Here is a 15042-nt window from a genome sequence, read left to right as displayed (position 1 = left end):
ATAAATAAATTTATAAAATGTTAGTCGTGCTCGCTTGGTTGCAAACTCTCGCCGGTTTGAAGTGAGATACCGTACTGTAGGATATTTATGCCGGTAGCTTTTTTTAAGAGAAATTCTGCTGCATTGAACTCACATTCGTCTACTCTAGACCAGCGGTGAGCAAGGTTTCTCGACCAGGGGCCGAAAATTGTGCCCACCTAGACTTGCGGGCCATGTAAGTGCGACGTAAAAAATTACATTTTATGAACAATATTTACAGTGTTACAAAAGCAAAAGTGGAAAACAATAAGCCTCGAGCCAAAACTAAATTTATTCGAAATCTCAACAAGTTCCTTGATCTATTTTCAATTAAAACATCAAAATTAGGTTTTAGTTTGATTGTGTCAGCATCAGGCGGGCCTGTTTGAATTACTAAACGGGCCAGATTTGACCCGCGGGTTGTAGTTTGCCCATGTCTGGTCTAGACTTTAAGCCATTGGTACTCAACCTTTTTTTCTTTCGTGGCCCATTTTCGTTCCCCAAAAAAAAAACATCAAAATCAAAATCTCCCTGCGGAAATGGACACATTCCCTCTAGTAAATAGAATGAAAATCACCACTCAGTAGCAGAAAACGGCATCATCCATTATTGGTACTATTTAAAATTAAGGATAGTGATACATATGGAACTAGCAATTTTTATTAGTTTTGTGGCCCATCTCAAAATCTTTCCGCGGCCCACCAGTGGTTAGGCGACTTGTCTTGAGTTGCAATTACCAGATGTTGTGGCCTCTTTCGATGATTTGCTTGTAAAATGTGAGTCGATTTAAATAAATGAGGTAATACCGTTAGGTACAAATGATCTCTGATATAAACAATGCCTCCCTCTAAACAGCGATGAGAAACTGCTTTGAAGAAGGGTAATGTGAAATGGACTCTGTCAAAAACTCATTGTGCGGATAAATCAACAATCTTGTCAAAAACAAAAAGTGTCAAATGTTCCATTGAATCAGATTAAAAAACCGCTTGAAAAATTTATTTGACTTGTTCGTTCATATGACAGCACTGAATGGCCTGATTCACAGGGCTGTCCCTAACGTGACTAAACCACAATGACGGGATATTTTATTTACCGTAGATATTTTGCTTTCACAATATATATCTGAAAATCTGAAACCGAAACATTATACTGTACATGGAAAAATTTCGCCTGAACCCGAATTGAGAACCATTGGCTTAGTCGATGTCGAGGTTAAAAAGTATTACCCAACGCCCCGTTTGAAGCATAGCCGACCAACGCTTCCTGGCGTTCCTCGTTGACATTTTAATAGGAAGAAACAGTAATACACATATTTCGTTTCTAATTATCTCATTAGTAAATAAATCGTGACATGTGTAAATGGAACTGAACAGCAAACGGGAAATTCTTCATCGTTATTGCAATTACTAATATTCCAATCTTTATGATTTCAAAGAAAATAGCCAGAAATGGCTTAATCATACGGAGTATAATTATGCAAATTTGATCATAGAGCGATAGAATCATCAATAATTCTGTCAGGCCTATACATAACTGCCAGTCTATTTATCTTAAATTTTTAGAAACTCTATTACCGGGTGAGAATCATTCAATCGAACAAAACAAAACAGGTGAGGAATTAATTTTGAATCCATCAAAGTTATTGGAAAATCCATCGAACGACTACGCAACAAAAGACCTATATAAAAAAGATCACGAAGTCATCATCAAACCAGGTGCACTGGATGCAGAAATGAGAAACGGGGGCGATTCCTCAATTTTCACAGAAGGCGATTCATTCAATATGACATACAGTAAACTTATAAACGGGGGAATTTTTGACGATTATACTACAAGACACGACAACGAAACCTCAGCAGAGAATGAAGTTCTACCACGTTTATCGCCGACCCCGCCAAATGCAGTTACAAAGGTAACCATCGGCGAAAGCAATTGGTCTCCGTATGTTTCAGATAGAATACCGATCTTACAATTGAACGGGGGAGAGTTGCCATCAATGAGTTTTGATGAAGTCGATAACGAGTCATCTGACTCAACAATATCAAAATTGAGGGACGTAACAGCAATTCTGGAGAAAACCGTAGGGCAACAGATCAAAGAAAATGGACTCAGTCCTCCAGAAGAATACCCACAAAGCAGGTACTTATATTTTGTATATTAATTCTAACAGTAATATTTCATACCTTTCACGCGAAGTCTAATAGTTTCTCCCTTTCATAGCAAAAAACGGTAGGGTATAATCGCTCGCGCAACCATAATTTTCGATGGGACTTGAATGGTGTTTTGGGGGCCGGGAGTTCGAAATTAGACACGATTTCATCACCACTGAAACCAACTGATACGATTACGTATAAATTATATCCCAGCAATTTTAAAATGGCTCACGGAGTCACGGTTGACAGGAAGTTCAGGCCCTGTCGTTGAAAACCCAAATATGTATTGTGGTCAGACGACGCGGACAAATATTTCATAATCAAGATCATTGTAAGTAAGACATTTTACTTCAAGGAAAGGCGAAATAGAAAAGAAATTTGTTGGGCGGCGATTTTTTGTTTGTTTATTGATGTTAGTTAGACAGTTGTTCTGATATATGTTGGGCTTGAATTGTGGACGATTTCATTATATAGTGTGATCGCGTTGACGTAATATTTCGGATGACGTCCCCTGTTCAGCAGATGAACCGTCTAGCGAACTTTTCGAATTGTTAAAGCTGTACCCTACTCTCAGCAGTAGTCAGTATTCCAACAGTAAGAGTCTAAAGCAGGGGTTCTCAACCTGGGGTTTGCGAACCCCCAGGGGTTCACGAGAAGATTTCCAGGGGTACTTGGAAGGCAGTCGAGTTTTTGTGTGTTGCTGTTTATAATGTCCTATTTTACTACTAGAGGAAAATACGTGACGCTTGAAACGTAGATTTTCTCTGACCTCGCGTTGTTGTGATTGTGACGCAACAATATGAAATTCACCACTTTGCAGACAAACTGAAATCTCTAAGACATCGTTCTTCGGGCACTGGAGAAAGCGATTATGCTTTATCGCGTTGATTGTTTCGTCATACTGGGGGGTACTTGACAGAAAAAAGGTTGAGAACCCCAGGTCTAAACCATGCTAATCTTCAACTTAACAGGTTAAAAAAATCACACAATTACACGATCCAAGCGTGAATAGCCGCGACCTCCAGGTTGAGAACCACTGATCTAGACTGAGGATATGATAGACATAATTAGATTTGTCAAAATTGGCGTTTTAGTGAAAACAATTTCAAATTTTTTGAAATTTTGTTGCATATTGTGGCCATTATGATAGCATAGATAGATATTGAACATTGTCAGTCAGCGGTGAGTAGGCCTACTGTATTTAAAAAAATGTACAGAAGCACCAGAGAGTACAAATTTGTTTGAATATGAAATGATATAAAAAGATGAATTCATAAAATTGTGAATCTCTGTTTAAATCACAGGATACAGATGATGAATATTATGTATTAATATTCATATATATATGATCATCGACTTCCATACTTGACGAAATATTTAAATTATTGTAGAATATCTTAGCATAGTAGCCTGTGCAGCTGCTGTTTGAATGACGAACTTAATATCGGGGAACTAAATAAGTTCTACCGTAGATAAATATTCAAAATCTAGTTCGGTTTAAAGGGAGAAATTCAAACAGTGAGTGCAATGATATGTCAACAAAAAAATGAAATAAAACCAAATAATAGGATGCAAAGCGCTCTTGGTGTGAATATCAATTGGATGTGTTAGTAATATGCATATATTCATCAATAGTTATTACAAACGATATTGATTTAGTCAGCATATTGTTCCATATACATACAATATGATTACCAATGGGTCTCTCAGATTTGGTTTCTATAGTTACCGGTGACAATTGGTCACTAACCGAAATCTTTTCAACGTTTTTTTTTATGACGGGTTTGCAATATTTACCAATATTCAGGACATGGTAATATAGATCAGAAATACGGAGAGTCGCTTTCGAAGGTGAAGTTTTTCAACACATACTCAAAAATGGAGGCTGTTTATGTTCCCTTCCGTGCCTAATTGAGGATTGCAATACATGCACGAGTAGTTCATGATACGCACATATAAAGTAAATTTATACTAGAGGAGTTTGAGTACCTTTGTAATTTATTATTTTCCGATGTTATAATAGGAGAGCGATTTGTCAATTATCGTCCTTACGTAACAGGACGTTGTTTTTTTAATCGAATAAACACTGGACGTCATCTCACGTTTCGACGTGGGAAGCGTGTTTACTTGCGTCTGACGTCTTTATTCAATGAGCTACCGGCAGTCATTGATTTTTATTGTCAGGCACAGTGTTATAAATTACATAAATTCACTGGTTTTGCACTATTGAAGAATACCGCTTGTTTTGTGTACTGTTCTACCTACCTATTTGAGTGTTAAAATCATTCAATATGTACCATAGTTCAATAAAAGATATCAAACATGATGAGATTCCAATTATAATCTAATTCTTTGCCATAGAAATGTCGCGTCACTGTACTTAACAGATATTATTATGGTTAGGTTATATAGAAACTTGCCCCTTCGACCGTTCCGAAAACTCTATCGAGCCAATCGGTATTTACTGAAGTAAATTTCGCCACTATAATTCTTTATTATCTGTGTAGATCTTGGCACTTCAATAGCTACGTTCTGAGATCAGTTTCCCTTCCTTTTATGTTAGCGAGCGTAATCTAACTCAGACTCAACTTTTACTAAAAACGAAGTTTAAAAATATGCAGATTTCAGTGTTATAAAATATTGATCCTCTTAATTTAGAATGTTCGCTCATGAAATCAACTATCTATGAATTGCGTTTGCCGCTAGTTGGCACTCAAGAGTAAACAAAATAAATGGAACTTTTGTATAGTTCTTGAGGTGGTTGTTTCAAAATAAACTACGTCCCCACAATGACTCCGGCCTCCATGTTTTTTTTTTTCAGGATGAGAATATTTATTAAAATTAAATTCTTGAAAATTAAATTCATTAGATGTATACATACATGTTGGTATCGGAAATCATATATTTTTCATCGTTGAAGAATGAATAACTGTTGTGAATTAACGCTTGTAGAATTGGAATCTTTTCAATCTATTCTCCAGAAAGAGCATTGAACTTACAGTTGACTTGCTAATAAGTTAAGACAAAATTTCATTGTCTGACACCTCATCCTTACTAAGTTTATGTCAGGCTATCGGCACCACCACTCTTTCAGAATTTTCGTATGTTTAACCTTAACCGCACTCTAAATGCTCTAACTCAACATATTCTTTAAATTCAAAATGCAAAATTGCGCTTGCCTCAATTAACCGTTCTCATTTTAATGTTTCCGTAATAACCATTGAACATCCATCAAATGATAACAGTGTGTAATTCGTGAAAGTATTTTATGCAAATCATACATGGTTCACTTGTAAGATAAACCTTCCATCTTCTGTCCATAGATGATTGGTACTCAGTTTGAGGGTCACGTCAGATCGTAGTTAGTTTTATCTTACCGTTAATAGAGTGCATTGTCGTGTTGAAGAATAATGTAAATATATCAAATCTTTCGACTGCCTAATGAATATGACTGAAACGAAGAAAATTTTTTTTTTTGATTTACTTGTAATAGCGTAAAATTTAATGGCGTTTCATTATCGATCAATTAATAATGCGGCATAATAAAATTTATTCAGAGAATAATTCATTTTGAGTCATCTTTTCTTTAGTTTAAACCAAATCCCATTTTGCTAATTTTGTATATAAATACGAAAGAAATGGGTAAAACCTCAAATGGAAAATCTTACAATCATATATATTTATATTACGCTGAATTGAACGTTTTTTTTAAATTATCGTGCATAATTATTTAAATGTTTTCAATCGTAAACCATTGCAAGTTTATTCCTTTTTTCGATCGATTTTTGTCAAATTGAGGGCCGAGTTTGATTAAGAAATTCGTCATCAAGTTACAGGACTATCTGTGAAGGCAGCAAAATTGTCCAATAGGTATTTTTGAGTTGATTCTTGAAATTACAGTCTTTGTTTGTTATATATTAAACTGCTTTAATTGTGTGTGAAGATTAATATTCATCATCGAAACTTAAAATAGAAGGCAATGGACTCCGAAGACACTGAAACACGGTTAGTATGAAGATAGACATGTTTTTTTTTTCATTTTTTCCGAAATATTTAATATAAGATTGTGGCTTTATGCCTTCGAAAGTTGAATTAGATTATTTGTTATTAAAAATAAAACTCGATTTCCGAAATTGCTAAATCAGGGAATGTGAGGGAAAACATAGTGCGCCTGATTCTCTCTCCGAATCAGAGGTACCTACCTACCTAGGTCGTATATGAGCGATTCCTTCAAATATATATATTTGAAAATAATTCGGAAAAAAGTTTGAAGTGCCAGAGTTAGCTTGTCATGAAATTATCCCTCCCTAAAGTTAAAAGAATGTTCAATATTTTTCTGATTTTGCCCGGAGAGTTCAGAATTCAATCAAAAATACTTCAATAAATATAAATTGCATAATATGAAACTTTTTTTCAACTGAGTGTACTTTGGCAACCCTGATGGATCACCACATAAAATCGTATTCATTTACGAGAAATCAATTAGTGCACATCATCGTGCATTGGCCAAATATCTCCCATTCAGGAAAAGCTCATACCTTGACTGCGATTCGAACAGAAATATTTCCAAAAAAAATCATATTTAGTCACGTTACCCAGGTTTGTCTTCTTGTTTTCAATATCCCCGCCTTGTAATTAAGTTTTTTTATGCCATTTATGTTGCGTAAGAACTCGTCAGTTTGATAAAAAGGTTTCGATCCACAAGCATATTTAATTTAGAAGCGAACGGCGTAACTAATTAATGCGAACGGCGTATGGAAGGAACATCAGTGCACATTTTCCCAAGGAAATTGCAGTCTACCTGCAATAGTCTACGCGAGAGTGCCGTATGGCACTCGTTTTCTGTAGGTGAAGCAGTTCTTAATGGGCCTATATCAGCTTCTTGAAACACAAGGGGCGCTTCTATTTGTATATAAAAGCTAGAGAAGAAGTTAGTGATGTTAAAGAAGATCGAGATTATGAATATTTGTTGAAGAATTACTATGTCAGGATATATTAAAAACACGGCACGGTTCAAAATGGCTGGATGTACCAATATTTTAAGTCAATCTGTAGAACTTAGCATATATGTATCTGAAATATTATTTGTTGAATACTGAGATGAAATACAAAAAAAAAAAATTTTGTGCACGTCAAAAGCAGAGATGATAACAGGCCATTTCAGGCCAAGCGATTATTGGACTCTATCTTTACCCGTAGTTTCAGAACTTCATGATACGCAGAAGCCGAATTCTTGATAATGTAAATATATGGCATCGATTGTTCGATTTCTACATCAAAGTATTTATTGCTTTATAGAGTATGTGTGAAAACTGTAATTCTGTCTATATTTATTTCGTGTTTCGTAGGATAACTTTTGATTTTACGTGCTTTATACAATGTTAGAAACTGGTAAGTCGTTTAGCTTTTATATATACCAAAGATTGTGGACATTCTTTCCATCCAGCCTTCAAAGTCATAAAATCGATGACTTTAATTATTTCAAGTTTTATATAGACCGAATATATATATTGCCTCTAGAGACTTGCTTTGTAAATCTTCATTCTATGGAACTCGTGACCTTGGTTTGGTCTCATAATAACAATGACAGATTAAATGAGTAATAGTTTATGAATTGTTCCAATGGAGTATATAATGGGCATGTAAATTGTAGATCAGTGCGCCTTAACAGCTGCGTTTACTATATGTCGGATCGAATGACGGAAAAATTGCATTGAAGGCGTCAGTTGTTGGTTAATTTTACTAATCTTTTCTCAAGTGTTTTTTGCTGCAAGCCTCTAATAGATTTATCGGGTTTGTTGCTGAGTTTGGTCCAAAAACAAAGGTCGGACTGGGACGACGTTGCTCATAAATAATAAATGAGAATTTAGTTATTATAAATTGACAGTCTTTAACACCGCTGTCGAATGTTCTGTTCCCATTTACTTCCATCTGTAAATCTAGTTAAGTTAGGTTAGTGTGCTCCCACCGAAAACAAAACAAAAAGGGGTCACATTACTCAGGGAAAAAAATTATACCTGTGAAATTATTGAGTTTTAACTGGTGTCTGTGATACGTAGTAGATCAAAGTTGAGTTAAACTTCATATCGCATCATAATCATATCGTTAATCAACTATTATGTGCACATTTTCGAAGTGAAGTTGTCATGATAACATCAAGATTTACATTTTTACAAATTGTTTACCGACGCGGAATATTATTCCGGTGTTATAGATACTTTCATTGATAATAATATTTGTGAATACAAGTTATTTGACGATTTACACTTTATCTCAGAATCAAACGGGAATATTTGTTTATATTATGAGTTGGTTTCTCCAATTTTGATGCAGTAATCTTGAAATATATTTATGGTTGATGTTTGGATTCACTATCCGATCTATCAGTGTGGGTAACAACTAACAATTGACGCCATGCCAATAACAGCGATTTTCACTGTTAAGGTTTTGTGTATTTCTCTATCTCTATTTCTCAAATTTCCCAATAGTTTCCAAATGTTTGTCTGCTAGTGTTTACGAACCTTTCTTTGTTGAATATAGGTACGAAAATCTCACTTATGTCGGGCAAGTTATGTCTATTTGATTAGCATCATTCGAATGATAATGACTAATTAAATGAAAAAGCACCCCGCCACTAATGCAAAGATGTGAAAGTTGAGAAAAACAACCCCGCCACGTTCTATAATAACACATTAGTAAGTATCTAATTCGGGTTAGGAATGATTGGAAAATTGAATTTTCAGCGCAACCTGCGTTCCTAACCCTAACTGGGTAATTTTCATTTTGCCCAGTGGCGTTTTTTTGGCGGGGTCTTTCTAAAAAAGATACAAATACCGGTAGAAGCAAAAGCTGCTTTTTATCGACTGAATCAATTTGTCAGCAACAAAAGTTCGTATTGCCAAAAAGAAATCCTGAAAATTAACTTACGACGTCCCGGCGGAATCAAACATTCAGATGATGCACGATGTACCGAAACACTCTCATTGACGTACGGGTGGATAAGGAACGGTAGTAGGTTGGAAATCACACAAATTCAGATTTTACGAATAAAAAAGATTTGTTTGTAATTAACTCGCATTTGACCAAGAAAGAGAAACAGAGTACGGGGAGACATTCAAATTCTTTACCTAAAATATGTTCTAAACCTTAAATATTACAGGGTAAAGTAAGAGCATTGGGCGATTCCAACTCATTGATTCCGTGCGGTTTTTAGCCACATGTATGTCAAGTGAATATGAGAGACGATCAATTCATAAATGAAGTTAATTACTTTGTCAGTCAAGCTTAGATTTAAGGTTATATCATGCCACAACAATCATGATTTACGAACCAATACTGATCCGGGAGCTAATTTCATATCAGTCAATTATTATAAGTCGTATTAGTGAAAGGAAGTAAATTAATGTTTACAGCCATATGTTTATAGCCCCAGTGGGAATTGTCCAAACGAATTGGTCGGTTAACTTCCGCGAATGTAAAATAAAATTCGAAGATCGATGAAAGCCTTCCCATAAAGTTTAATTTTGTTGCAGTGGGTTCAGTACTTGAGAGTGAAAATTTAGTGGCGTGGTTTCCACATCCTTCTTCGCGGATGTAAACGGAATCTCAACATAATCTATTTGAAAGTGTTTCAGTCCAATATGCAAGTTTCAGTTAGGTTGGTGGTGGAGAGTATGTGCTTTCTAACACCCAGTATGCAAACAGTAGAACTCAGTCATAGATAGTTGCCAACTTGTGTACGCGCCACAAAACGAAAGTTTTGGACTCGCCATGCTCGCCTGCTTAGCTATTGTGTGTAATGATATGGGTGGACATGGCCGAATCGTAACGATACAGATTATTCGTAAAATGATGTAGCCCTTTTTGTGTCAGCGGTTACTGGTTCAAACTATTGCTCGAAGTGAATATGCGAATACTCATATTGGAAAATGTGATTGCGTAGTTTCACTGCCTTGCGCGTTTGGTGTTTGCGGTGATCCGAGTGTCCTAAGCCTAAGAAACAGCCATGCGAACTGCCACCTAGAAGGTGCAGCAAAGTGTATGAAATATTTTTTTATATGCAAGCGTTAACGCTTTATTATTGTAGAACATATTCACGTACCGAGTCAAGGTAAATCAAAATAATATCATTTTGTTCTGAAAAATGAATTCACATTCATGTTTTATATTCTCTTTAAATGATATATGGCAAGCATGGCAACTTAGGCATAGTTTAGAACTTTTTGTTTACTTGGATTTTGTTAGTCGATGGCTCAGTGTTCAAGGTAATTGGGCAATAGCTTACCTTTTTGCAGAAATTCTTTCTAATTAGATGACCATCTGGGGGGAAGAACGTTTGCGCACAGATTAAAAATTCATGTGCAATCTTGTTTGTAGGATTGTCTATACTGGTCAATCATCTCTGCTATAGGAATTATCTGTAGAACGTCGATGTCGAGGTATCGATGCGACAATACGACTTAGGTAGTTGAAACATAGAGGGAAGCAATAATATTTGACCAGCAGGCAAACAGCAGTAACTAATACCAAGGCATACAAGCATGTTAATGATAATAGTTCCATAAAGTGGAATATCGCAAGCTTTCTATAAATTATGTTTTGCTTACTCTACATCTGTTAATATTATTTTTGATCCGGAACTATAAGCCGAGCTGGAGTCAGTCTAAGGCTTGATGGTAAGGCAAAAAATCAGTTCCAATCATTTCATATTATCTACAGTCGTGGGGAAATGTGTGATTTATCATGACGAAATTATTTCACAATTGTATATTAAAAGTTTCTTCTCCGTTTTATACGCGCATTTCCTTATCTTCATATCATGTCGTCATCTCGTTGTATATATATCATTATTCCATTTGCTAACGTATGTTTTGAAAAACCAAATGAGTTAGTCAATGCGACTCGTGTCCACTGGGACGATCCTTATAATACGACTGACGAATTTAAGCCTAATGAATTTTTGTGGGGTATTGATTTAGGAATGAAAAAATGCGGTTTGTGCCACTCTAACAAAACTGAGGATATGGTACATATGGAAATATTAATTTTAAATATTCAAATAATGTAAGGTGTTCGCGTTTTCAGAAAACAATAATTTTTAATTATACATTGATGTACATATTAAAATCCCACCCTGTTTTATATTTGTAATCGTTGAAAAATGAAGTCTTTTTCAGGCGTTCTAGTCCACACTTTGCACGCTGCTTGTATTGTACGTCTATAAGCATTCTCCGCGCAAGAAAAACTTGGCTCAATTTGTTCATGAATAAAAATTATACAGCGCTCTATCAAAGACCATGCTTTTAAATCACTCGGCCAAATTGCAAAATCATGAGCTTTAGCTGTATTGTTTTCAAGCAGACTACGTTGCTTTCATAATGGGCTCGGGATAAAGACTCAATAAATACTCCAGTTGTTGCTTGTATAATAAAAATTCACGCGGAAGCCCATGCTAGCTGCAAATCTGAAAGTTTCAAAGGACATTGTATTGAATTGTACAGGGTATTTTGCTTGTAATCAGTTTATATTGCTATTTTTAATCGTAGAGTTATCTCGAAATACCTGAAAAAATTTCTATTTTTTTTAAAAGTAATCTGTTGAAGACAAAATGCGTCATTGGGTCTATTAGTGGATCAATTTGTTTTCATAAAGAGAAGGAGGGGATTCAAATTTTTAACCTAATGAATAATAAAAACTAAGATGCCTGGTAATTTGTGAAGTGATTCAAAGATGCATGAATAGACAATAGCAATGCATTAGTAATGATCGTCTTTTCGTAACAATTTGCAGTAAAGTATCGAATTTTTCTGTTGAATAACATTTTTCAAATACTTTGAATTTTGTCTAGTATAAATAACCTTAAAATGAATAAAAAGGATTTGACGAAAGACAGTATTAAATTTTGTATTTGGTTGTATTAAATGACAAAATGAAAAAGTTTAGAAGAATAAAAAGCATTTTAATTCAAGTATTTATACTGACTTGATAAGCTTGCAAAAATCAATTATAAACGAAGGTCAAATACCAAATCCTTAATTCAAACTTAATTCGGATTTGGCGCTAACGTGCGATGAAATAATCAAACAGTTGGAGTGCTAAAATGAAATAATGACAGTAATAGGCGGATGTAGCTCTTTAACTTCAAATATACTAATGAATACTTGTTTAAGCAAACATCTGTTGAGATATTTATACTCATTTACGCATTAGGAGTTACTTAAAATGTTTCGTATATACTAATGATTTGGGGGTGAATATTTAAATATATTTTAGACTAATTTTTTAGACTAATTAATAATAATAGCATAATTTTTTTCCACGAAATAGCAAGTAAGCTTTCGTTAGATCATAGTATAACTTCTTCAGACAACTTCAGCTAAAAATAACTTATCATAATCATTATTCGTTATTATTATAAGTTGTATCTTGTTGAAGTCGTTTGAAGAAGTTAGACTTTGATCTAAGAAAAAATTACAAATATACCGGTACTTGCTATGTTGTGGAAAGAGATTATGCTATTCTTAATTATCTCCTCGTGACAACCAGCACATAGGGATCCGAGGTAGAAAGTAAAGAGGAAAACGCATTTGCAGTTCAGTGTAAAATACCCTAGTATCCTATGTATAAGCCAATTAAGGTAGAAAAATATGAGTAGAAAGATAGAAGTGGAGTGATTTAACAATCTATAATAAACAGTAATGTGAAATATGGAACATACAGGTTTTTCTGGAATATGTTACTTGTTAGTATGTGTCGGATTTTATTTACCTGTATAAAATTTACGACTGGACTACGGTAGAAAATTTCCGGAGCCGGTTTCGTCGAATTTAACACACCTTTTGGCGATTGTGCATTTGATTAATAGAAATCTTCCAATAGATCATGCGTGCGCCACTCATGGCATTGCTATCAACTGAAGTTGTTTAGTGAGCTTCTTCATATCAATCTTAGCTCAATAGGCAGAGCCCACATTATCACGCTATCGGAAAATCGCAGTAAAATTTACGCGTATTTTCGATATTATATGGAAGAGTAAGGGGTTCTTCGCACTTTTGGAACATACTTACTAAAATAAATCGATGTCCTTGCATAAAGAGTTATCTCATTTAGCCGATTCAAGTATTTTTAGACTGGCATTTTGTCATAGATAGCCGGGCCATGTGCCAAATTTGGGAAGTTCAAGGATTTATGACGCTTTCGATGTTTAAAACAATAACAATGTGTGAGAAATCTTTTTTCGCTTGTTGGATCAACCATTTTAAGTTTATACGTAAAAATATCAGTTTTTCTCCGATTAGAAATTGCGTTATTAATAATGAACGAAGTCATTTGTAAAAACCTAAAAGTAAGGCGGCAGAATGAAAGCGAACTGCTTGAATTGTAGCGATAATTTGCGTTATTAGACAACATTTAATTAGAAGGGGAATATTACAGGATATAAATAAATGATTGAAAAAACAGGCATAATTAAGTGCCTGGTCCAACCTAGCTAGAGAATTGAAACATCTCACAAAAAAAATTAAAAACATTGACGGTCTTGGCTTGCTAAATGGATTCACGTCTGTATTTTCATAGTTCGAAAAAGTGACAAAATCAAGATATCAAGAATAGAAAGTTATAACCAATTTTGAGAGGCAAATTACTCAAAATTTCTCCCCTATAGACATCATATTAACGGGAATTTATTAAACAAAGTCAAGATTATAATTTTGTTAATTTTTCCATCAATTTTGCATCTTCGCCAAATTAAAAATCCATATTTACTATTAGAAGGATGTTAAAATAAGGCTGTATTGAGGCGGCCGGCTTTTTCGGATTAACAACGGTGTGAAATTTTCTAATTGAATAGCAAAGCAAGTTCATTGATTTTGGAGCTCTGGTTCGCCGACATAACTATGGAACGCAATCCCCGGAGAGATACTAAAAATTTTATGTCTGCCCTCCTGAAGCGAAAACATTGACGAGCGTGTTGAAACGTGCGTCCGAGAGTCGGCACGATTTAGATTTAGATCGAATAAATGCGAGTTTCGTGTACTTTCGAGCAGATATTCGAATTAGATCTTTATTAGAATTATGTTGTTTAGCAATATTTGTACAAAAATTATCGTGAACGATTAAATTAAAGAATGCATTTTCTGTGGAATGTTCCACATCTTTGCTTATCAGAACAAGTTTGAACACAATGGCGTTTCTACGATTCTTGTTAAACCAGAGTAGACCTGAAAGTAGAAGATTTAGCAAATTGAAAACGAGAAGATGCTTCGTATTATTTCTTATGTCCGATTTAGTATTTCGTGCTTAGTTTTGTGGAAGCATTTTTCAACGCATTTCAAAAATATTCCAAATTAACCTCCTACGTATAGACTAATTCCAAAGACAGGTCGTATATTTTTTTATGAATTCACCAGATCATTTGTTTAGATTCAGATATTTATTTTTCGTCGTGCAAAAACATCGTACATTTGAACAAATAGTAAAAATTAAATAAATTCATTGAAAGAAAAACGTACAATATTTGAACTGCAATGGACGAGGGGTTCAGATGCCCAATACTAGGCCGATCCCAGAAATAGTATTGGGAGACATTAAATAGGATAAAAGTTGGAAGAAATGACAAAATATTTATTGTTAAAAATCGAAACTGAAGTCATAACCTTATATTTGAAAATTGTATTATGATAACTGCAATCGATTACATAAAATATCTGATCCACTTATTTTTAGAAATTGTTGCGTATAAATTTTGTTGAATTTATAGTATGGTGGCTGTTTCAAAACAGTTCTTGGATTGAGGGCAAAAACTCAGACTATATAATTTAGCTATACTTTCATTTCTTTTCAGAACAGAAGTAATTTCATTTTATTATTATTG

The 15042-nt window shown here is 34.6% G+C and overlaps 1 protein-coding gene across 1 annotated transcript in view; it reads left to right on the top strand.

Moving 5' to 3' along the window:
• The window catches only part of LOC120330964 (uncharacterized), a 43897-nt gene that overhangs the window by 8112 nt on the left and 20743 nt on the right, over positions 1–15042 (top strand). The window contains exon 4 of the mRNA XM_039397961.2: positions 1581–2157. Within this exon, the coding sequence (XP_039253895.2) occupies positions 1581–2157 (577 nt within the window). The remainder of the gene's footprint in view (positions 1–1580; positions 2158–15042) is intronic.

The sequence above is a fragment of the Styela clava genome, chromosome 6, assembly GCF_964204865.1.
Source record: "Styela clava chromosome 6, kaStyClav1.hap1.2, whole genome shotgun sequence".
Lineage (NCBI taxonomy): Eukaryota > Metazoa > Chordata > Ascidiacea > Stolidobranchia > Styelidae > Styela > Styela clava.
Note: the sequence above shows the minus strand (reverse complement) of the source record. Positions and strands in the feature narration are given on the sequence as shown.